General features: G+C 49.5%; 2 protein-coding genes across 13 annotated transcripts in view; both read right to left on the reverse strand.

The window, feature by feature from the left end:
- Window positions 1-9,500, reverse strand: part of TNIP1 (TNFAIP3 interacting protein 1) — a 57,258-nt gene extending 47,758 nt beyond the window's left edge. For 5 of the 11 annotated variants that reach the window (XM_055386237.2, XM_063705921.1, XM_055386233.2 and 2 more), the window contains exon 1: window positions 3,191-3,329. The gene's annotated coding sequence lies outside the window, so the exon portion shown is untranslated. Of the gene's footprint in view, window positions 1-2,635; window positions 2,673-3,190; window positions 3,384-9,394 lie in introns of those variants that run through there. The other 6 variants (XM_055386238.2, XM_055386232.2, XM_063705920.1 and 3 more) reach the window with 4 other exon arrangements.
- Window positions 9,501-23,386: 13,886 nt separating this feature from the next.
- ANXA6 (annexin A6) overlaps window positions 23,387-24,944 on the reverse strand; it is a 57,453-nt gene continuing 55,895 nt past the window's right edge. For both annotated transcript variants that reach the window (XM_019027312.4, XM_004042840.5), the window contains one exon: window positions 23,387-23,789. In XM_019027312.4, coding sequence (XP_018882857.1) covers window positions 23,730-23,789 — 60 coding nt within the window. In that variant the 3' untranslated portion in view covers window positions 23,387-23,729. The remainder of the gene's footprint in view (window positions 23,790-24,944) is intronic.

A 24,944-nucleotide genomic window follows, 5' to 3' on the forward strand; every position in this document is an offset into this window, starting at 1 on the left:
TGCTCTGGAGTTGCAGCCCAGCAATCTGTGTTTAATAACCACCCTCTACCTCCATCCCCAGGATTCTGATGCATGCTCATGTTTGTGAACCAACTGCTCTGACCATTTCCCAATGCTGCTAAGGAGAAAAATCAACATTTCTATGTCTGGTATCAAAATCTTTTAGGGTCTTTCCCAGGCCAACTGGTCAATTCTCCCAACCGAGGAGAGGCTGACTCCAGTTATTCTGACTAGTCTACTAAGTTCCAGAAGAGACCCAGGTTCCACTCTGCACTTTGTCATTTTTTAGGGTCTGACCTTGAAGTCACTTCCCTCCAGAAGACCCCCCCAATCATCTGGTGCCCCCAAATTACTCTGCACTCCAGTTATACCTATGCCAATCCGACTCATTTGGCACTTACTGGCACACAATGCCTTTCAGGTCACACTCATAGCACATCTCCCCATTTGACCAAAAGTTCCTGGAAGGCAAAGCCAGCTCCTTCCACACCTGTGCATCAAGAACACTGCACGGCACTGGGCACAGGAGTCATCAGGAAATGATGCTTGGGAGAGCGCTAGGAGAGCACTCTGGTTCTCCCCCTGCCTTCTCATCTCTAGGCCTTAATTTCCTCATTTGTGAAATGTGCCATTATTCTACTCATTAACTGAACAAACTCAGAAGAGCCATCCACCAGGCACTCTTCTCCCGCTACAGAAATACACTCGAGAGGACTAAGGAGGTCCCTGCTCACCCCCTTCTATTCTAGGAAAAGAGAAAGACAGTAAACAAATAAACACTAAAAATAACAATTTGCCAGACACTAAGTTCTATACATATGCTTTCTCATTCGCAAATAAATGAGATTCTTTCATAGCATGATACACGTATGAGAAAAATAAAATAGTAATGTGACAGAAAGTGAAAAAAGGGGCTGCTTTGCATAAAAAGATCAGGGAAGGCCCCTCTGAGGAGCTGACATTTGAGCTGAGACTTGATCGATAAGGAAAAACCAGCCATGGGAAAAACGGGGAAAGATGTCCTGGGCAGAGGGAACAGCATGTATGAAAGCCTAAGGATGAGAACAAGCTTGGCTTGCTGGAGGGGGAAAAGCAGGCCAGCATGGTGTGGCCAAATCACAGCGGGTACAGGAGTAAAACAGTAACCAGTGGGTTGGAGAGAGAGGCAGACAAACAACCTCCTACAACGCTGCCTCTCTCAAATCAGGTCGGCCTGACCCAACCAGGACATCCGGGCCCCAAGTCACAGGCAGCACTGGGGGTAAGGGTATGACTCAGACCCCACAGCTTCCTGGGGCCCCGAAAAGCCTGGTGGGGGTATCCAGGGGCAGGCATCAACCTTCAGCGTGAGTGCCATGCCATACCCATGGAACACCCAAGGCTGGGAGACAAACGTGGTTACATAAGCGTGTAGAACATTGCACACTCCCAGCGGCAGCTTCCAGAGGGGCATGATCACGTGCTTCCATGAAGTGCCAGTCCCTGATCACATTATTTTCCCGGGACGCAGCCAGGACAGCAGCCTTGGTCAGGGGAAAGGGAACAGGGTCCAGGATTCAAGGGTTGCTAGTCTTGGGAAAGCCTTAACCTTCTCTGGGCCTCAGTTTCCTCATCTGAAAATTAAGAGTTGTTAGAAAGATTAAGTGAGGCCGGGCGGGGCGGCTCACACCTGTGATCCCAGCACTTTAGGAGGCTGAGACGGGCGGATCACTTGAGGTCAGGAGTTTGAGACCAGCCTGGCCAACATGGTGAAACTCTGTCTCTACTCAAAATACAAAAAAATTAGCCGGGGATGGTGGCGAGTGCCTGTAATCCCAGCTACTCGGGAGGCTGAGGTAGGAGAATCGCTTGAACCTGGGAGGCAAGTTGCCGTGAGCCGAGATCGTGCCACTGCACTCCAGCCTGGATAACAGAGTGAGACTCTGTCTCAAAAAAAAAAAAAAAAAGATTAAATGAGATACGGAATGTAAGCACTGTGCCTGGCACATAGTAAGCTATTAGCATTATCAGTTTTTTCACTGCCTCGGTTTCTTCTGTTGCAAAACAGAGACCACCACGAGGATGCTGAGTTTGTACTAATATTCTACCCTCCTAATACAATTCTACCCTCCTTTGTCAAGGATTTTTTTAAAACATTCTGAGTCCCCTTTTCTGACCTCTCATCAGATGCCGAATTCCCCTCTATCACACCCCATTGTTTGGAAAATGAGTAAGTGCTGATTAAATCCCATTTTGACGGTACTGTGAGAAAAAAAATGATGCATTAGGAATCTACACATTTCCCTGCACTGTCATTCTGCAAGGGGGTGGGGAAGGACGTTGCTGATTCTTCTGCATCATCCACAAAAGTCCCTCCCTCCCCCTACCAAAACACAATCTCTCACCCAGTCGCACAAAATTCCCATCTGCTCCTGTACGCACAACGAATGTACAATGCACACGTGCACACAAATGTCCTACAGTGGAAAGCTCAGCCTTCAAACTCCATCCCCAGAAGCACTCCTGGAAACTCATCCACCCTGCACATGCACACAAATGTCTCCAACAATGTGCATACAAAATATGTTCAACAGAAATAGTATAGTAGGAACTCTGGAGCCAAATGCCTGAGTTCATATCTGACTTTGCAACTCACAGCTGTGTGACCTCAAGCTCCAAGTACCTCGGTTTCCTAAAGTATAAAATAGAGATAATAACAATATTAATGTTTAGGATGGAAGTGACAATTAAATGAGTCTAATACACGTACAGCGTTAAGATCAGCACTTGGAAAGCGCCCAATAAAAATCATTATTTTCCTCCTCGTGACATATGTACCCTGCTTCCACAACTTTATACGAAACTCCTGACGCCGCGTAGGCAACTCGTCTCCACAGGATAGACACTCAAAGGGCCGCAGCGCCGCCCGCACCCGGAGGGTCTGCGTTCTCTACAACCGCCCCACGCCGTTCCCAGGCGTGCTACCCCGCGCAGTGCGCACGCGCGCCCCCCACCAGGCCCAGCTCCAAGCAGGGAGTAGCGACTCAGCCCGGTTTGGCCGCTGGCGGAGACGCCCCGGGACCCCGCGCGCCGGGCCTGGGTGCACAAGCCACCTTCCCCAGCTCGCGCCCCGCCGCCACCGAGGCTCTGGACGATCTGGGCCTGGCCTCCCTTCCTCCCCTCCATCCCCGCTCCGGGCCGGCCGGCTTACCCGAGGACGGGGAGCTTGGGGACACAGCGCCCTGCTTGCTGCGTCCAGCCCCGAATCCAGGGACGGGGCAGCGGCCCGGGCCAGGCTCCGGCCCCCCGTAGCACTCCTAGGGCTCCTGGACGGGGGCAGGGCACCCGGGCAGAGGACGAGGAAGTGCCGGGGGCCTGGCCGGGCCGCCCCACCCCTGGGAAAGTCCCCGGAGACTGGCAGGCCACTCGCCCAATCGCGCCGCGCGCTCCGGGCGGGCCCGCGGCCGCCAGGGGTGGGACCGAGCGAGGTAAACATCGGCTGCCTGCGGTTCCGGGGGCCCGCGTTGTCTCTCGTCCCCTCGGCGGCCTTCCCCTCTAGGAGCGACTTCCCTGGGGCCACCGTCCCGGGCCTGCGCGGCGCCTTGCCGCACTCCCAGCGCCGGAAGCCCCTGTCGAAGGCCTGGGGCCACCTTGAAAGCCGGAATTTCAGAGCGGAGGCGAGCCACAGAGACCACCCAGCCCCTTCCTTGTGCCGAGTGGAACACAGGCCAGAACAGGGAGGGGACCTGCCAAAAGGCACGTAAGCGTTTGGCCCTAAGCCAGAGCTGGAGCTCAGGCCCCCAGAGTTCCGTCCAGGGCGCTCCAGGACTCTTCTTAACGAAGCTATAGAAATTCCGAGCTGAAAAGACCCATAAAGACTCTACCGCGAACATTTTTTGCTCCAGACATTCTAAAGATTCCCAGACATGGTAAACGCTTTGCTCCAGACATTGTAGATGCTTTGCGTGCATTATTTTCTTTGCACAATCACGCTAGGGAGGTGGGTTTTACTACCTTTTCTTAAATAATATTTGAGTCACAAAAAGGTTAGATGACCTCAGTGAGGGGCTGAATCAAGATTCAAACCCGGGTGGGCAAATCCAGAGGCCGCCTTCCACCCTACCTACTTATATGTGGGCTAGATAACTCCAACAGACTGGGATTTCCTAGACCGGTAAGGAACATAAACGTGCTTTAAGGGTAGGAAAGCTTTTTAAAAGCTTATCCTTTTATTTTTAAAAAGAAAGAAAGCAAGCTAAATTTTAATTCCAAAAAGTGGAAGGTCTAACCTTGGAATAAAGAACAGCTCTTTAAACTAAATATAGCTTTATGAAAAACCTATTGCAAAAGACCCATGTCACTGGTACCGTTGAAAACTTAGTCATTGACAGGCCCTCATCCTCAAAAAGAATTAGGGGAAAGGATTTGGGGAACTGTTTAATACACACCCTCATTTTACAGAAGAGAGACCCATCAATCAACTGTGACTTCGCAATAATACACACACAGACACTTGCCCAAATTATATACCTAATCTGGGGATTCTCCTGTAAGGCTTTGTAACCTCCTAGGGTTCCTTCAGTTAATTCAACGGTGTTATCAGATCTTCAAAACGATATTCATTCTAGTTTAATTATGAAAAGAATTACACTTATGCCTTGATTCAGAAGGGAGGGAGGGAGGAAGCGATGCAAACTCCAAAGCACCACTGAGTCTCACCACTGGGGGATCCTACAGAGAAATTGGGAATCCTGGCCCTGGTTTACATAGCAGCTCCCAGGCATCCTCTCCACCCATCAGGTCCGCACCTGCCAGTTTTCTTCCTGCTCTTTGTGCCTGTACTTCCCAATTCTCTTCCTGCAGTGCTCTCTTCCTATTCCCAACCCATATCTTCTCCACCCCCACCCTCTACCCACTGAAAACTAAAATCTACCTAAAAATGGCTGGTCTCTAATTACTTGTATTTTGTTTCCACACTATTTCAGCTGTTTTTATAGCATGTCTGGCCTTAGCCGGGCAGACAGTTTCATTTCTCAAAGTGTCCGCTGGGAATTCTCAAAGCTTGACATAAAAAATGGCACTCAGTCATCTTTTTGTCTGATTTCCTAGTTCTGGATCCTTTTTCTTAACAGTTCCAATTTGTGAGAAAACTCATTTATTTATAAAGTCGTGACTGCCCCCACCTCTTCCATTCTTTGAAGTCTTGGTTTGTCTTCAGGACATTCCACCCTGTTAGAGACCATGGAGCCCATAGATAACAAACCCCTATTTGACAGATAGGTAAACTGAGGCCTCTGTCTAGAAAAGGACTGGCTCTAGGCCACACACATTGAGTGACACAACCAGGATTGGAATCCAGGGCCTTGGCTCCCAGTACTGTGTGCTTGGTCCACTGTACCAAGTTGTCTTCACAATGACATGATTTTTCTCACTGCCTTGCAGAAAACACCACTGTCATAAACACAGGCTATGAATTGAGCTAATGGGATTCCAATCCCTGCTCAGCCACTTACTACCTGGGTGGCCCCTCTAAGCCTCAGGCTTCTGTCTGGAAAATGGGGGATAATATACCTATTCCTCATGTGAATCGTGAGGATAAATTGGACACTGCAAATAAAGCCCAAGGCTCAGCACACAGTAGGCATTCAAGAAATGATAGTGGTGTCTAGATGTGGGCTGCATGCATTGGGTAGAACTTGGCTCTTAAACTCAGCAGTGCAACCTCACCAGGCACCATCCCACCATACACATCCTCTGTGAGACCCTAGCCTCTAGGAGCATGGCAGGAATGGGAGACAGGCCCCCTAGCCTGGCACTGCCTGCTACCCTGTGGTCTGGAAGGGGATTTCCAAGTCAAGAAGCTGGGCCTGACGCTGGCAGCTGAGTGACTCAGGCAGGTGCAACCTCTTGTTCTTCCAGAGTAATGACAAGCACTCGCACAAAGCCACACCCAGAAGGAGAATCAAACTGCCTTTGTTTTGTTTTATTTGGTTTTGTTTTAAAGCACGCAACTTCTCGATCTCCTTTCTGCTACTCCCTCCTCCACCACCCCTACTGAGGTAGCTACAGAGTCAGACCCAAATACACATTTGAAGGTAATAAAAAACATATGAAAAATCCATCTATAACCAACTTAACTCTAGACCAAGTTCCAGAAGAGGGGTGGAGGCTGCATAATAAAAGCATTAAAAGGTAACGTGTATGGAGTATTTGCTGTGTGCTATCTCCACGCTTTTATTCATAATTTGTCTCCCAACCAGCTTATGAGGTTGGCACCATTATCATCCACATTTCACAGACGAAACTGAAGCTTTGAGGTATTTGATGACTTGCCCAAGGTCTTACAGCACAGCAAGTAACCGGAGCTTGAAGATCCAGGCTCTTAAACGCTTAACACTCTTAAGCATTGTGCTCCAAAGTCTTGCCAGCTAGCAAGACATAGAACTCAGAGTGCCAGGCTTGAAGGGTCTTTAGAAATGATCAACCCAGGCAGGGCGTGCCGTGGCTCACGCCTGTAATCCCAACACTCTGGGAGGCTGAGGCGGGCGGATCACCTGAGGTCAGGAGTTCAAGACCAGCCTGGCCAACATGGTGAAACCCCGTCTCTACTAAAAATACAAATATTAGCCAGGTGTGGTGGTGGGCGCCTGTAATCCCAGCTACTCAGGAGGCTGAGGCAGGAGAATCGCTTGAACCCATGAGGTGGAGGTTGCAATGAGCCAAGATTGCGCCATTGCACTCCAGCCTGGGGACAAGAGCAAGACTTCGTCTCAAAAAAAAAAAAAAAGAAAGAAAGAAATGATCAACCCAGTCTTTTCATTGTAGGGCTGGAGCCACACCAAGGGCCAGAGAGGGGCAGGGACTTGCGGGAGGTCTTACATTGAGTTTGTGATTCATACATAGGACAGAACCCAAGTATCCTTCTCCCAGCACAGTGCTGTTTCCACATACCCCACTGATAGGAAATGGAGCATCTAAATCAAACAAGAACATACCTCATTCCATTAGGAGAATGAGTGAATCAGGACCTTGGCTAGGGGAGAATGGAACTCGGGAGCAGCTAATGAACTAGGAAAAGAGCAGCCCTGGGTCCCTTCCTTAGATCCATAAGCTGAGGCAATCTCAGGAGTGTAAAACCCTCCAGTGGATTCTAGGTACTTTTTGGTGCTGGGTGTATGTGTATGTTAAAGAGAGATTTTGGTGACAGTTAAATGAGAATGCACATCAAGCACATGATATTGACTAAAATTGTTCTAGGCAATTGTGGCAGTTTTTGGTAAAAAGTAAATAAATGAGCAGGATCCATGGTCCCAGCTTCTCTCCTCAGCCTAAGAAGACATTTTTAATTCTCTCTATCCAGCTCCCAAATACCTGCATGAGGAGGTAGTTGTATCTTCAGAAGTTTTCACATTCATTCAGCACCTTAAGGTGAATGAAACCATTTCATACCCACAACTTGCCCATTTCCCAAGAGACCGTCATGCAGAGGATAAGGTGTGGGCTCTGGCCTCTGGGCTTAAATCACAGCCCTGCCACTTACAACTCTGTGCCTTGGTTTCTTTATCAATGACATGAAGGCTATAACTGTGCCCAATTCAGAGGGTGGTGACAATGAAATGCCACAAGGCTTGGCCTCAGTGAAAGGTAGCAATGATCATTATGATCATCAATCCTATGAGGCAGCAGGGATTGCTTCTCTCCTTTTCCCAGGAGGACCCCAAGGCCTGGAGCTGGGGAGCAGCTTGTCCTAGACATCAGACTGTCTTCTGAGGAGCTGGGCCTGGAAGGCATTGCTGCTGACTTTTCTCCAGGCTCTTTCCCCTTTTCCCCCTTCTCTATCCCAAATATTTTCCTTGTGTCCCTGGGCTGGCCTGTTACACTTCAGTTTCTAGGGCACCACTGGAGGAGAGGAAAGGGCAAAGTGACACTGGGGGAAATTCCCAGCCTCGTCACATACGTGGCCTAGCCAGGCCCCTCCCACAGTTCCTAGGAGCCCTGGGTCTCCCCACTCCAGCATCTCTCCCCCTGGCCTCTCCGTCTCCAGGTCAGGGTGTCAAGCTGGAGAATCTGGGCTTGCATCCAGGGTTGCCCCTTGTCATCCTCCTGGAAGTGGGAACAGGTCAGCCAGGCCCAGCCCGGCCCAGCCTCTCAGGAAGTTAGACCCACAAAACTGGAGCATTTCCTAATCCCGGGAAGCCCTAACAGGGTCCTGAGAGCAATCCTCTTTCAGTCCCACCCACCTTCCTCCCTGTCCTCTCCCACACCCTCTTCTTCTATGGCCCCTCCCCGCTCTCCCTCCATTCCTCTGTAGCCTAGAAGCCACCGTCAGACTTGGCCTCTGTTCCTTGCCTCTTCTAGCCAGGGACTTCCCTGGGCTGTGAAAAGATGCCTGGGGAGGGGATGAAGAGGGCCGCTTGGATGAGCTGGCCTTTCTTCATCATTCCTGGTTCCAGAGTTTCCTCATTCTTATGGTAACATTTATGGACCACTGAGGATACAGGAGTGGACCAATCAGACCCGCTTCCTGCTCTCTCAGAGCTCACAGACTCTCAGGAGCCATATGGGGCTATTTAAATAAGTAGAATTAAACTAAAATTAAATAGAATTTTAGTCCAGATTTTCTAAGTGATCAAAGAGGAAGCTGCGTCAGCTGTGTCTGCCTGCCCTTGGCCCACTCCCTGTGCCCTGGGCTCTCTGTTACAGGTTCCACCACAAAAGAGTCCAGCGGCCCTAGAAGCAGAGCAGGCAGGAGAGAAGCAAGAGATCCTTTTGCTCCAGTGTTAAGGAGGGTCTCAGCCTCCACTATGTTCCCCCGGAGGCAGCGCCGATTCTTGGCCTCTTCCTATCTAGCTGTAGACTTCTAAAGTGCCCAACACACACTTGTACACTCTCCATCAAAAATTCACTGTACACACAGATACACACACAAATACACACAGTCACCAACTTACACCCACACAGACAGACACATACACGCTTCAGGGATCTGACACAACACAGGCACACGTTCTCACACACACAAACACCCACATCCATATTCACACTTGCATACCTCCCTTTTCTTGAGGGAATAAGACAAAAATAGGCTTTGCTTTTCCCTTTGGAAAAGCTAGTAACAACTAGAGAGAAAAAGACTGGCCAAGAAGGCAAGGCCAGAAGAAGAGGGGCAGGAAGAAGAAACGAGATGGGGGAGAGAAGACAGTGGAGAAGGAGGCTGGGTGAGGAGCAGGGGCTGGGAGCCCAAGACCTGGCTGGGAAGAGCAAGCTGGGCTGGGAGCAGCAGACCCTGGCTGGCAGGACATGGGAGGCCGGGTGGCTCTTGGCACAGAGCTGAGGGTGTCTGCTTGCCCCAGCACCCTTGTGCGGTGGGTCCTTTCCCCTGTCCTGGCCCACCGGCCCCCATCTAGTCACTCACCTGGGGAAGGGCAGGAGAATACGAGGGTGTGTGCACCAGGGGCGGCTGTCCCTATGAAGGCTCCTCGGCTCACTGTGCTTCTGCAGGAAGGAGGGCTGGGCTGAGCTGACTATTAGGCAGGAGGGGAATTCCCCGAGATGGAGGAGCCGCCACCAGGCAGCCCCGCAAGGCCCAGCTGAGGCCCCATCCTGCCTGCTGGCAGAGCAGAGGGCCCTTATTTGTCAGCCTTCACCTGTCACTTCCCTGACTGGCTGTCCCGTGCTGTGAATTCCAGGGAGTTGGAGTTGGGGGGGATCTGGGGAGAAGAGTTGGAAGCCTGATGCTTCTTCAGCTGGGCTGGGAAAAGGCACCCGAGAATGGGCTGGGGCAACCTGGCCTGGCCTCCCTAGATAGTCCTGAAGACCTCCATTTCCTCCTTCGCCTAAGGTGGGGGATTCCAGTGCTCAGGGCCCTGAGGAACCTGCCAGATGCCCAGCCCACATCCTCCCACCCCGTTCCTATCCTACCTGTTTCCACTTACTCTCTGAGGCTTCTCCATCCATAGTGAAGAAGGGGCCCACTCCTTCCTTGGTGCATGCCGAGTCACATTTGGATGTCAAGTAAGGCCTTAGAAACCGCAGCCCAAGGAATTCTGCACTGACCAGCTGGAGATCCTGAACAAGTCACCTCATCATCCTGAGCCCCAGTGATCTCCTGCTTAATGAGTTCTGCTTTGCCTGACTCCTGCCATTTAATGGTAATTAAAATAAAATGATGGGCCGGCACCGTGGCTCACGCCTATTAATCTTGGCACTATGTGAGGTCTGAGGCAGGCTTGAGCCCAGGAGTTTGAGACCAGCCTGTGCAACATGGTAAAAACACTGTCTCCACAAAAAATACAAAAATTAGCTGGGCGCGGTGGCACTTGCCTGTAGTCCCAGCTACTCGGGAGGCTGAGGTGGGAGAATTGCTTGAGCCCAGGAGGTTGAGGCTGCAGTGAACCATGATGGCGCCACTGCACTCCAGCCTGGGCAACAGAGTGAGACCCTGTCTCAAAAATAATAATAAATTTAGAAATAAAAATAATAGTTTGTAGACATCCTTTGTAAACTACTGACTGCTTTACAAACATAAAGTCTTTGTTCCTTATCCCCTGAAAATATGCCTGGGGAGGGGATGAAGAGGGCCGTTTGGATGAGGTGTGGCCTTTCTTCATCATTCCTGGTTCCAGAGTTTCCTCATTCTTATGGTAACATTTATGGACCACTGAGGATACAAGAGTGGACTAATCAGACCCGCTTCCTGCCTTCTCAGAGTTCACAGACTCTGAGGAGCCATATGGGGCTATTTAAATATAAATTAAGTAGAATTAAACTAAAATTAAATAGAATTAACGGTTCAATTCCTCAGTAGCACAAGCTGCATTTCGAGTGCTCAACAGCCACATGCACCTACTACATTAGACTACATGCGTATATGACATTTCCATTATTATAGAAAGTTCTATTGGATAGCACTGCTCTGGGGGCTACAGGTAAATGAGCAGGAGATTACAATAAAGTACAGGAAAGATGTGTTTTGGCAGGAGAAATGCAGGGGGCTTTGGGAGCCTGGACAAAAGAGTATCTGGTCAGGATATGGGGATCTGGGAAGTCTTCCTGGAGCAAGTGACACCTAAACTGAGACCTGAAAGTAGCCAAGAAAGAAGATAAGGAAGAGTGTTCTCCACAAAGGGAATAGAATATTCAAAGAGAATAGAGAATATATTCCGAGAACAGAAAGAGAAGAGAGAATATATTCCATGAACTGTTCAGTCTGAGTAGACCAAGGGATTTGAGGAAGATTGGGGGAAGTGACAGAGGTAGACCTGGAGAAATAAACAGATCCAGGTCACAAGGGGCCACATGCAGCCTCTGCAGGAGGAGAGGATCAATAAGAGGTGGGGGCGGAGAAGGGTCCATTGAATCCCATCCAACTGCATCTGTGCCCTTCAGATCAGGATTACACGGGGATGCTAAATCTCCTAGCCCAATGGCCTCACTTTACAGACAAGGAAGTGGAGGCCAGACAGGGGAAATAAATTTCCAAGTGAGTAAATAGAGGGACTTCCTGACTCCTAGTCCAGTGCTCTTTCCCACACCACACTCAGCCCCTCAGTGGCACTGCCACTTTTCAAGGGCTCGATTGCCACACGTGGCAAGCAGCTACCATGCCAGACTGCACAGATATTTCCATCATCACAGAAAGTGCAGTTGTATGAATGATACTGACCCTTGAGCTAGACCAGGGGCAAAAAGATGATGTTTTCCTATACATAGACCCTTTTCTCTGCAGGGGGTGAAAATATGTGTAGCTCAGCCCTAATGTTCCTGGATTACAATTTTCCCCCTATATACAATATTTGCACTTTAAAGTCCACTATAATTACATATTCTCTGTAAATTCACAGAGCCTGGCTTAGACCAGTTCCTGCCCACGGAATCTTAGATGGCACAGGGACCTTGAAGGGCTAAGGAGGTTCAAGGAGCTGGAGCGACATGAGCTGGGATTTCCAGTTAGAATACCTGGCTGGCACATCCTATGAAGAGAATGGCTCTGAGCTCTCCCTGCTGAAATGCTGACAGCAATCAGTTTCTCTCACCTCTTCCCCCTTCCAGCCATGCATGGATTCCCTGAAGCTGCCTTCTCTGTTCAGGCCAGGGGATAGACACTGAGGAAGAAGAGACCCTCAGACTGGGAATCAGTAGAGCTGACTTTGAATCCTGGCTCTGCCGTATGGCCCTAGGCAAGTTTTGGTCCTCAGCTTCTCCTTCTATAATGTAAAATATCAGGCTAGATGACCACTAAGGGACCTCCCATTCTGACACGTTAAGGAAGTCCAAAAGTTCAGAGGAAGGAGAAATCAGGATGGATAAAGGCGGATTGCCATTAGGTGGTTAGGAAATAAAAACACTAAGAGCTAATATTTAAGCTTATCATATGCCAGGCACAGTACTCAGTGCTCTTAAGTGAATTATTTCACGCATCTCTCTTAAGAACTGTATAAGACTGATATACTATTCTGCAAAAGAAGAAAAGAGGCTCCTAGTGGGTTAAGACAACTGCTAATAAATGGCACAAGTAGAGTTCAAATCTAAGTAATGTCTCCAGTGAGGATGTGGAGGAGATGAGACCTATACTGGATCTTAAAAGAGGGCAAAATTTGGATATACACAAGGAAACTGTCACAGGACCACTCTTTTGATACGGAATTATCCAGCCCTACCTCACCCATTTTGACATCTCTGGTGTTGCTGCTGATGTTGTAGGGACAGGACTGAGCCAGTCTCATAAAAGCTATTTGATAATTACTTAGGGAATGAATGAATTTGACTCTGTGAGTTTCCTGGTTCACCAGTTCTGTTGAAAGTTCCCCAAGAATAGAAACTCTTCATGCCATTAGGACCTAGCCCAGGATTTGGCAGATTTCTGGACCCCATCATAGAGCTAAGAAATCAGACTCTCTAACGAGGGGATCCCTAAAGGCAGCAGTTTAATTAAACTCCCTGATACTCCCCGATACTCCCCATAGAGTTTGAGAAGCCAAAACTCTCAGCTGGATCTTCCAAATCCAAAGTGAGAATTATCTGCTCACATATAGGCAGCTAGGTAGAACTCACTGTCAGGAACTCACTGGTAGATACTGAGGATGCGTTTACTTCTCTGAGTCACCCAAGCATCAAATCTATGATTTTTGCAAAGTCCCACTCAAGCCAATGAAGTTACCTGCTTATCTGAACTTTGAGGACAGGCAGTTAGAAGAGGTCATAGAATCATAGTTTTTCAGATGTCTACTGGCTCAATAGCCTACCCAGAACCAGCACATCCTACCCCAACCATTGTCAAGTGGTCAGCCAAGTTTTGCCACCCTACTTCAATGATGGGGAGCTCACTACCTTACAGGTAGCCCATTGCATTGTCAGTCGGCTCTCATTTAAAGCTCAGCTCTGCCTTCTTCTCCTTTGGATGGGTGCCTATCAATGGCTGACAAATTCTTCCAAGGCCCTTCATGATCTAGCCTCTACTTACCATCCCTTCCCACTCTAACCACCCCTAAGCATTCCTCAAATGTGCCAGCTCCTTTCTGCTTCTTCTTCTTTTTATTTATTTTTTTTTTTGAGACAGAGTCTCACCCTGTCGCCCAGGCTGGAGTGCAATGGTACAATCTTGGCTTACTGCAACCTCCGCCTCCCAGGTTCAAGCAATTCTCCTACCTCAACCTCCTGAGCAGCTGGGATTACAGGCGCGCGCCACAACGCCCAGCTAATGTTTTGTATCTTTAGTAGAGACAGGGTTTCACCATGTTGGCCGGGCTGGTCTTGAACTCCTGAACTCGTGATCCACCCGCCTCGGCCTCCCAAAGTGCTGGGGTTACAGGCGTGAGCCACCGTGCCTGGTCTTCCTTTTTGCTTCTTTTGGCATCCTTGCATCTTCCTTGGCCCCTGGCTGCAGCACCTCCCCTCCACTGTGCCTTTCACCTGGCCAATGCCTGCTTATTTTCTCTGTCTCAACTTAAGTGTGCCTCTTCTGGGAAGTTTCCCTGATCTTCCCCACTCCTGCACTCCCCTCCAGACCACAGCAGGCCCCTTGTTCTGCATTTTCAAGCCCTGCCTTTCTCTCTCTCTGCAACTAGTTGTAATAAAATGATTATTGGTGTAGCTAATTTAGCATCTGATGAGAAAAATGGTTTTCAGCCAGGGATGATTTTGGCCCCCACAGGACAACTGGCAATATCTGGAGACATTTTTCATTGTCACAACTGAGGAGGGAGTATACTACTGACATTTATTGGACAGAAGGCAGGGATGCTGCCAAGCAGCCTACCATGCACAGGACAGATCCCCATAACAAAAAATGACCCAACCCAACACATCAACAGTGTTCTCAACATGTCCATAGAGAAAACTTGTTCTGGAGTATAAGCCCCATGTGGTCAGGGACTATTTCTTCTTTGATTGTCACAATTTCACCAGTGCCTAGCAAACAGCAGGCAATCCATGAATGCTTGTGGAGGGAAGGAGAGAAGGAGAAGGAAGTGGGTCATAGAATGAAATGCTAGAACCCCATCGAGTGGGGCTGATGTGTACAATGTCCCCGATGTTGGGGAGAGTAGAGGACTGGGGATACACATGTAAAGAGAGCTGAGACTGGGCAGACAGACCTCGGGAGCCTTGAACACTGGACTAAAGAATGTCGCCTCTGGCCGGGCACAGTGAGTCATGCCTGTAATCCCAGCACTTTGGGAGTCCGAGGCAGGCAGATCACAAGGTCAGGAGATCGAGACCATCCTGGCTAACACGGTGAAACCCCATCTCTACTAAAAAATACAAAAAATTAGCCGGGTGTGGTGGCGGGCACCTGTAGTCCCAGCTACTCGGGAGGCTGAGGCAGGAGAATGGCGTGAACCCGGGAGGTGGAGTTTGCAGTGAGCCAAGATCATGCCACTGCACTCCAGCCTGGGCGACAGAGCGAGACTCCATCTCAAAAAAAGAAAAAAGAAAAGAATGTCGCCTCCATTCTATAAGCAATGGGGGGGCCATAGGAGTCTTTCTTTCCACTAACATTAACAAAATACTTTTGTGGCCAAAAATGTTCTGATCAAACTGGCACCTCAGGAAGAGATCTGGGGACAGTGAGAAATACGTCTTGAGAAAGGGGATTTGACTTGTTAGTGACAGAGGCAGGTGTTAAATCCACAAATATCCCTCCTTATTTTACTGATGCATGTGGGGTAAGCCTGGTTGCAAACAGCTGTCTGAAGAGCTGGCAGCACCCTTTTTCAGACTGTGAGTAAATGGACAGGCCTCAAGCTTTGAGGCCACAGGTATCCGCTTGGTGCCAGGCCAGCCACTATTACTGACTCACCATATGGCCTCATCAGTACTTCCTCTCTCCATCCCTCACCTTCCTCATCTGTAAAAGGGAGTAAATTCTCTTCGCCCATTTATAACACTGAGCACAGCTGTGTGCACAAAAGGGCATCCATTAGGATAATTTCATAGAGAATATTATAGACCATGGGTTTGTTAACTTTAGTGTCCTTTGACCAGGAGTTCTCAATCCTGACTGCACATTTAAATCACCTGGGGAGCTTTCTAAACACGCAGACCCTCCAGGCCCCACCCCACATTAATTAAACCAGAATCTCCGGGGGTGTGGCCTGGGCATGGGTATTGATAAAGCTCCCCAGGTGATTTTGAGGTGCAAAGTTGTGACCACTGACCTAGAAGCTGCCTTTTTTTTGAGACAAAGCTGCCCTTTTAACAGCTGGTTCTGATGCAGGTGATCCCAGGAACTTACTGTTGTTGAGTCACTGTGGTCTCCCAACTTGTTCCTTCTTTTTGTATCAGGAAGGTGACTTCTCAATACCAGGATAGGGACAACAAATTTCAGAATGTAGAGAGAATCCCTCTTTTGGGGAGTCACAGAACAGTATGTATGATGGGTGTGAAAGGAAAAGTTAAAACGCAAGCTAAGCCACTAAGTGGAGAGGAGGTATGTGTCATTCTATCAGCATTTGAAAAATGGGATTCAGGGAGGCATTTTGCAAAATTGTGCTTTCCAAGGAAACTAATACAGGGTGGCATGTTGCAAGATTCTTGTCAAAGGAAGAGGATCCAAGTACAGATGTTGCAACACTGTGCTGCCAAAGGAAGTGGAAGCAAAGGAAGTGGCTTCTTAGTCTATCAGATCTGGAACAAAGCTTAGAGATTATCTTGACCAATCTTCTCACTGGATAGAAGGGGAAACTAAGGTTCAGAGAAGGGAAGGCTTGTGCCCAGGGGCAGCCAGGGAGTTACTGATGAGTTCAAATTGCAATCCAGGCTTCCTATCCACCACCTACCTGCTGCCCTTTCCTCTTCTCCCCGAGTATCTATCCCCTCACTGTTTTGCTCTGGGTCCCTAGCCCAGCCTCCACATCCCCACCCTCTGGACAGTGCCCAAGGTCAAAGGATGAGCCTAAATCTGTGTGCCAGGATCTAAACCCACCAGATGACAGGGGCGAAAGCCAGCGGTGGCAGTGGCAAGCCGGAGAGGAAGGAGCAGTGTCTGATGATGTGGCCTGACCTCAGAAAGGAAGCCTGGTTGGTCACCAGGGGGAATTTCCCCGGGTGAGGTCTCACGTCTATGCAAATATTGCACTGCAATTAACCTGGACCCTGGGATGGCAGAGAGAAAAGAGGAGAGGACACTGGGAAAGACAGAAGGGCAGGTAATAGGACCTGAACATTCCCAGGGTACCAGGCACTGTGCTAGGCTCCTCATGAAATTAATCTCATTTTGCCTCTAAAGTATCCTCCAATGTAGGAAAATTGAGAGTCTGAGGCCCAAGGAGAGGGTGCGTTGCCCAAGCAAAATCAGCACATTCCTACCCCAACGGGAGACCAGGCCTCAGGGAGAAGTGATGATGGTGACGATAGATTTGGCGCTGCGGCTGCTGACAAAGGTGACGGTAATGAGGCTTGAGTCCGGGAGTCTAGCAAGGTTTCATTTTAGGTTTCCATCTCACTCAACCAGGGGAGTTTTATCCTGGGAACGGCCAAAGGCAGCAGGAAGGTAGTGACCCTGACTCACCTTGGGCAAATCCCAGCACTCTGGTTTTTCAAAGCCCTGTGGGGGCAAGGGATGTGGTAACTGGCACAGTTAACCCCTTCACCACCAGTTTCTAGAATGCTCCTGGAAAAGTGAATGGAATGGGATCCATGCTTTTGAAGGAGAATCAATTTTTCTCTGCTACCTCTTTAAATTTCACTCACTGGGCGCCTCACCGTATCCAGAAAGCCTTCCCTGGGGACTTCACTCCTTTCCCAAGGCTTGATCTCATTTACTGCCTGGTTCTCCAGGGAGCTAGTCTTGTCTCCCAGAATAGGATGCCAAGTAGGATCAGAGTTCAAGTCAGGGCTGTTGGGCTCGAAGTCTGCCCTCCACACGGCCTGGTTGGTTGTCCTCCTCTGATGGGCTTACACAACAACAGGCAGACTCCTGATTTCTGGAGGTGTGTGGGGCACACTAAGGCTATGCACTAAGAAAAGTGTGAGTGTGCACATGCCCCAGTGTGTGTGAAGAACAAGTTAGGATACATATGCGAGGTGTTTCCCATGTGGACAGCAATACACACACACACACACACACACACACACACACACACACACACACAATGTCTGTATTTTTGGTTGTTATCAGCAAATTAAAAAAAAATTATTTTCTCTGTACGGTCAACAATGTGTGTCTCTGTATGTGTTACCAGCAGAATACCTTACACTCCTCTGTATTACCAGCAATGTGTTTCTCATTCTACTGTGTGCTCTGTGGGTATGGCTGGCAGTGACTGTAATTCTGTGTGACAAGCAGTATTTACGGGCCTTGAGTGGATAGCAGGCACATGGGAAAGTGGGGGAAGGAAATGTCAGTTCCCCACCCTCCCTACTTTCCTTTCAGGCCCTCCCAGGTCAAGGTCCATGGCCTTCAAGACGGCCAGGGAGGGTTCTGCCTGCAGCTGGCAGCACAACAGGCAGATGGTGGTAGTTGGGAGGAAGGGGTGGGGCCATCCCACAGAAGGAAATGCATGTTCTGGAAATTTTAACAGCTGGGCCTGTTTGTGTGGTGGGGGGACATTCCCAGACGGCTCTTGTTTAGGGTTTTGTCAGTCCTTACCTAGCTGAGAGGAGGGCAGTGGGACAGCCTACATCAGGACCTCTGTCCTCATGTCCTTCTCTGAGTTCTTAGGGAATGGAACCTGGCTTCACATCTGCTTCCTCCCCGCTCACTCCCCATGGCACTTTAGGGCCCTTTTCCCTGTTTTCTCGCTCCCCAGTGTCCTTCTTTTTTCTCCATCTCTGCATCCTCTGTGCTGGCTTGTGTCCTCATCCCCCCCAAACCTAGGGACCCCAGCTGCTGGTCCTGTCTCCTCCATGCTGGTCCCTGGGGATATCTTTTCTAAAGGACATCTCTAATCATATAATCTCCCTCCCTAGCACATTCAGGGGCTAGCCAGTGCCTGGAGGATAAAGTCCATACTCTTCAGCCTGGACTCAGTGACCTTCCCAGAGGGCGTCCTCGCACAGCGGGTGACGGGCCCCAGCACTCCCACGCACCTCTCCTTTCCCAGCTCTGCGCCTTTGCTTCAGCCATTGCCTCTGCCTGGACACCCCTCCCTCCTTCAGTAGTTTCTAATGTAAGAGCTTCTCTAACCATCTGCTGAGGTGCTCTCAAATGTCCCGTTCTCCAAGGAGCCTTTGTTAGTCCTCCCTGTGGTTAATTCATCGCCTCTGCACTCAGTGTCCCTTGCTTGGTTGAGATTTTTCTTTTTCTTTCTTTTTTTGTTTTAAGACAGTTTTGCTCTTGTCAATCAGGCTGCAGTGCAGTGGTGTGATCTTGGCTCACCGTAACCACCGCCTCCTGGGTTCAAGCGATTCTCCTGCCTCGGCATCCCAAGTAGCTGTGATTACAGGTGCCCGCCACCGCAACTCAGCTAAATATTTTTTTGTATTTTTAGTAGAGACGGGGTTTCACCATGTTGGCCAGGCGGGTCTTGAACTCTTGACCTCAGGTGATCCACCCACCTCGGCCTCCCAAAGTGCTGGGATTATAGGTGTAGCCACTGAGCCTGGTCTGGTTGAGATTTTTCTAATAATCTTTCCCCACTTAGCTCTCTGTGTAGCAGGCATAGTGTAGAGCATCAGACTCCCCCCTCTGACCCTGATTACTCTTCTCTAAAATAGAATCCTTCCTATTATTGATAATAAAGAGCTGATATACTTACTGAGTCCTTCGAATGTTCTAGACAGTGTGCTCAGAAATAAACGTGCATTGCCAATACAGACAGGTCAAGTTACTTATTTACTTCTATTAATAGTGGTGGATGGGATTTGAACCCAGGCCTGCCTGCCTCCACAGACTTAACCACTGAGCAGAGGGCTCAGTTATGTAACTACAATTTCCCACTTGCCTCACTCCAACCCTAAAGTGGGGAAATCTGTAGGAAACCCAAGTTCTGGTGGGGAATGAAGAGGCATGTTAGAGCGCTGTTTTACCGCTTCTCGGTTCCGAAATTCAGGATGGGCAACCCGACACTTCTCCCTCCCATGCTCAGCTCAGTCTGGCTTCCTCATCAATAGGTAAAGGAGGAAGTGTCAGCAGAGAGAGCAGAACCTGGAATCAGGACAGCTGCGTTCTAGCCTCAGATCTGGCACTTACTAATACAATGGTCACAATCCTGTCTCTGGGCCTCAGTTACCAAACTAGTGAAACGAGAGGGTTGGTTGGGGCCATCTCTAAGACCATTTCCAGTGAGTCAATCCATGATGTACTGTCTATGTCTTCAGGCAATTTGTTTCACCACTTGGAGTCCAAGTTTCCTCATTGGTAAAAAGAGGGTGATCACCCCTACAATACTGCAAAGGAAGTAATGGCCATGGAGGCAAAGCTTCTCAAGTGGGATTATTCTGGTGGCGACTTATTGCTTGCAGCTGTGCTGGAGCACCATGAATATAGGGGGATTTTTTTTTTTTGAGACACGGTGTCCCTTGGTAGTCCAGGCTGGAGTGCAATGTCACGATCATGGCTCACTGCAACCTCCACAACCTGGGCTCAAGCGATCCTCCCACCTCAGCCTCTTGAGACTGCAGGCATACACCACTACCTCCAGCATTTTTTTCCCCTATTTTTTGTAGAGACGGGGTTTTGCTACACACAGGCTGGTCTTGAACTGGGCTCAAGCGATCTGCCCACTTTGGCCTCCCAAAGTGCTGGGGTTACAGGCACGGGCCACTGCACCTGGCCATAGGGAAACTTTAAACAGCCAGCGGTTCCCACACCACCGCCACGGGCAGGAGGTTGAGTGGCAATTCCTAAATAGCTGCTCTCTGCTCAGGTTAAAAGGGCACCCCCCCTCCCAATGGGCAACTTCCTTCGGGTATTTCCTAGTGGCCCCAAAGACCAAGATTGGCCCATCCCAGTTCAGAGCTTGTAACAGTTTGCCCTAAAGGGAAAATGCAAGGCTCAAGGCAGGAGGGGGAGCAGTGAGGAGCTAGAGAGTATTGAAGCCCACCTCCACAGGTGACGACAAAAGGAGAAAACACAGGGTGCTTCTAAAAGCACCGGCCCTGGCCGGGATGGCAATTCCAGTTCTGTCTGCTGCTAGCTTGCTATGTACCCTGGGCCAGTTGCTTCCTCTCTGTGGAAGTGACAGTTGTTTCATCTGCAAGTGAGGGAGGGAGGTGAGAATTTCTGAGGGCCCCTTCTACCCTTAGAACATCACAGCCAGCCTCCCTTTCTCCCACTTTGAGACAGCAGCGGTTTGGGCTTCTGCTTTCTCTTTCCTTTTAGTTTTAAATTAGCCCCCATCACTTCTCCCGATTAAACTTTGGCCACAGAAGCAATCTCCAGTGTCATTTTGGAGAGAGCTGAGCAGGAGGGACACTCAGTGGAAGCTCCTTAAGCACCAGAACCACATTGGTTTGTATGTTTTGCACCTAGCACATGGCATGGAACGTAGGAGCCACTCATTAAGTGTAAACTGCATGCATGCGTGAATGGGGTGCTCTGGCTCAGAACAGTGGCTACTCTCCTCCTCTGCTACAACTCCAAGAAAAAAATGTGGTTTGTTCAGCCGGCACCTAGCTCTTAGTAGGACCGTTGCAAAAGGCTCCCAAATGGCACCCTGCCTTCCTACATTTGTCCTCAGAGCATAGCTAGACGCACACCTTCCCCACTCAAGAACTCCAAAGGCTTCCCCTAGGTTATCAGAGAAAATCCTGACATTTAAAGTCCTCCTTAATTGGAGACAAACTGTCACTTCTCATCTTGTCTACCTCACCTCACAAACTCTTAGGGTTTCCTTCCTGCTACCGACCAGTACCAGAATGCAACTACCTTAACTGAAAATTATGTGGAAAATGCATGCTGAGGCATTAGGGAGGCATTAGACAGCTAGTGCCCAATTTTAGCTGTCCTCATTCCTGGTTTCTAGGCCTCCTCTTCTGTGTTCCCCTCAGCTCCATGGGCTCTCCTCACTTCTATTCCCTGATTCCACTCTTCTTTCCTTTCTGCCCCAAGCCCATTTCCCTCAGTATATATTTTAAGGCACTTTTCTTTTTGGGTTCAAATGCCTTTGTGATCTGCAGCTGACGACTTCATGAAATCAAAGCCATAAAGCATCATGGGCTCCACCTTTCAGCCCCTACAACTGAGCCTGGTTCGGGGCAGGTAGTGAGACTGACTCCGAGCCAGGCACGCACCCTGCCGAGCACCTCCACGTGGTACCTGCTTTTATTCCCACAAGGCTACAGGATAGGTGGAATTGGAATGAGGAGCCCTGTTTTACAGAGAAGGAAACCGAAGCTCCCATGCTCACGGTCAGTTAGTTACAAAGGTCTTAATCCAAAACTCTGAACCATTTTGTTAATTTATCTTTCAGTAACAGTTCAATTAAGTTAGACAAATATCCCAAAAAGCTCTTAGCTGGCCCTCAGCTATGAGTTCATAGCCCAGAAGAAAGGAAGTAAAGACACGGTAAGGTAACTTTTCTTTGTTTCAGACTCATTATGTCAGAGATTAAGAGAGAGCTCTTCAAAATTGTTGGATCCAACCCCCCACTATAAAGATGGAGTAACTGAGGCCCAGTGAGGGCAATGGCTGGTCTGAAGTCACAAGTGAGGGAGGGACGAGACCAGACTCTCTCACCTGCCTGTTGCTGTCTTCACAGCTATGAAAACAAACACATGCGCCGCGCACGGTGGCTCACGCCTGTAATCCCAGCACTTTGGGAGGCCAAGGCGGGTGGATCACCTGAGATCGGGAGTTCGAGACCAGCCTGACCAACATGGAGAAACTCCATCTCTATTAAAAATACAGAATTAGCCAGGTGTGGTAGCACATGTCTGTAATCCCAGCTACTCGGGAAGCTGAGGCAGGAGAATCGCTTGAACCCGGGAGGCAGAGGTGGCAGTGAGCCAAATTCACGCCATTGCACTCCAGCCTAGGCAACAAGAGCGAAAGTCCATCTCAAAAAAAAAAAGAAAAGAAAAGGAAAAAGAAAAGAAAACAAACGCGTGCTAACCCGCAATAAACTAGTCTGGTCAGCCAGGGTAGGGAGCAGTGCCCTTTGGCCAGCAGCCAGCCCCATGCCATGGTCACTGGACAATCTTAGACCAAAGCCACAGACCGGAAGTAGGGCTGGGGGGAGGGAAGGCAGAGGAACTGCAGTTGCGCCTACTTGCTTATCAGTGACCTGCATGAAGGAAACTTTCCATGCACCTCTCCAGATCAAGATCACATCGGGCACCCTTGCATAGTTCAAAAGAGGAAGTTTGGGCTTGGTTGAAATGGATGAAGAGCATACAGAAATGTCCAGACAGCGAGAGGGGATGAGGGGGAATCTGAGGCCCAGAGCAGGGCTGGGCCAGCCTTCCCAGGCTTGCTGCAAACTCAGATTCTCCTGTGCGCTTCCCGGGAAACACCTTGCAAGAATTTAAAGACGTAACTCGCTCCTGGACAGACTTTACAACCTCAAGCTCTAATGAGGAAAATCCAGGCTGCAGGCTCTAGGTAGAAGACAGAGGCCCTCACTGGAAATGTGTTTATGTGTTTGTGCATCTCTTTTTATTTCTTCCTTAGAAATAAAAAGTGTCAAGGGAATGAATCGGAGGCATACTTTAGGATGTTAATGTTAGAAGGGAAGCCAAGATTTTTTTGTCCAACTCTCTCATTGTAGATAAGAAAATAGAGACTCAGGGAGGGAAAGGGGCTGGCCTAAGGTCAGAAACAAGTGCATGGCAGATGCAGATTTGAACCCAGGCATCCAAATTCCTGGTCCAGTACTCTAGCGCGGCCTGGATGGAGATGGGTGGTGAAATGGATGGGAAGATTTGTCAGTTTGCCCCAGCACATTTACTGTCCTTCCCACCACCCCGCCCAGCACATTCAACTGGCCCCTGCCACCAACCCCCTCATTCAAAGTACAGACACTACTCATTTTACAGACAGAGGTTCAGGATGTTTTTGGATCTGACATAGCCCAAACCAGGGCAGAGGCTGTAGCAAGGGGAGGAAGCTGGGAAAGCCTGAGGGTCAGAGGGGAGTGGAGGTGGACAGGATCTACGGCTACGGTTTTTCCGCCGCTCAGCCGTGCTGGGCCCTCGATGGCCCGTGGGAGTGGGAGCGTTTCCTAAGCTCCACTGAAGATAAGAGCCCAACCCAACCCCTCCCCCCACCCCTGCCCCTTCCTTAGGCTCTGGAGCTGGAACAATCAGGCTTGGCCATGGCGGCTGGTGCTGATAACCATTTCTTGGCAGAAGTGCCCGCCAAAGCTGTGGCCCTAGTCCTCACCACCACAGAGAGCCAGCAAGGCTTTCAGGAAGTCTCCGGAGGTGTCACCCTGGCAGAGGCAGAGAGCAGAGTGAGTGAAAACAGTCCTTCCAGTCTCAATGCCCCCTCCTCCCGGCTGCCCATCTGTCTGGACAACTCCCTCGGCTTCTCTCCGTGACCAACATAGGATCCCATGCCACATGTAGGCTACTGGGATCTCCCAGACACATAAATGTGACCATGTCCCTTTTGTTTATCCCCAGGAAGATACGCAAGCTCTCAGCCTGGCTTCAAGGCCCTTTGGGATCTGACCTGTGCAGAGCTCTGCAGCTTCACCTGTTCCTTTCCCCCAGGAGCATCTCAGTCCTCTCTCCACCTGTCACTCCCCCGTCCAGCATGCCCCTGTGCACCCCCAATCCCATTTGCCAGCAGGGCCCTCTCCTCTGTGAAGCACCCTGGCCACTCTCTTGCGTCAGGAGGCAGAGTGAACTCTGGCCTCCCTTGGTTCCCCTGGCACTCTGCTGATACCCTCCCCCACGGCCCTTGGCATATCGTGTTAGGTGATTTCTTATTTGAACAAACAACATTGAGTGCTAACTGCCAGGCCATTGCTGGGAATGGGTACAAACACCATCACGCTCACCACACATCACAATGGTCTGGCATACGTTCAGACTGGGGAGGCCAAACTTCCTGACCCATATGGTATGGATCTCCTTTCTGAGGGACTCCTATCATTGTTATGAGACATGGTTTTCGGGATTTTGTTTGTCCTTGTATTTTTTGATGTATGATTTTAAAACATAATATAGTATCAAAATGTGCCAACAATTTACTTACATTCCTACTAAGTCTGTAAGAGACTGCCTCTGAGATGCCCATAGTCTCATTAGCCAAGTAGAACCAAGCATCAGACTTTAAGATCTTGGCTGATCTCAAAGAGCAAAAATATAAGCTCCATATGTCAAAAAAGTCAGACACAGCCAGGTGTGGTGGTTCACACCTGTAATCCCAGCACTTTGGGAGGCCAAGGCAGGTGGATCACTTGAGGTCAGGAGCTAGCAACCAGCCTGGCCAACACAGTGAAACCCTGTCTCTACTAAAAATACAAAAATTAGCCAGGCATAGTGATGCATGCCTGCAGTCCCAGCTACTCGGGAGGCTGAGGCAGGAGAATTGCTTGAACCCAGGAGGTGGAGGTTGCAGTGAGATGAGATGGCACTGC

This window comes from Gorilla gorilla, chromosome 4 (genome assembly GCF_029281585.2).
Source record: "Gorilla gorilla gorilla isolate KB3781 chromosome 4, NHGRI_mGorGor1-v2.1_pri, whole genome shotgun sequence".
Classification (NCBI taxonomy): domain Eukaryota; kingdom Metazoa; phylum Chordata; class Mammalia; order Primates; family Hominidae; genus Gorilla; species Gorilla gorilla.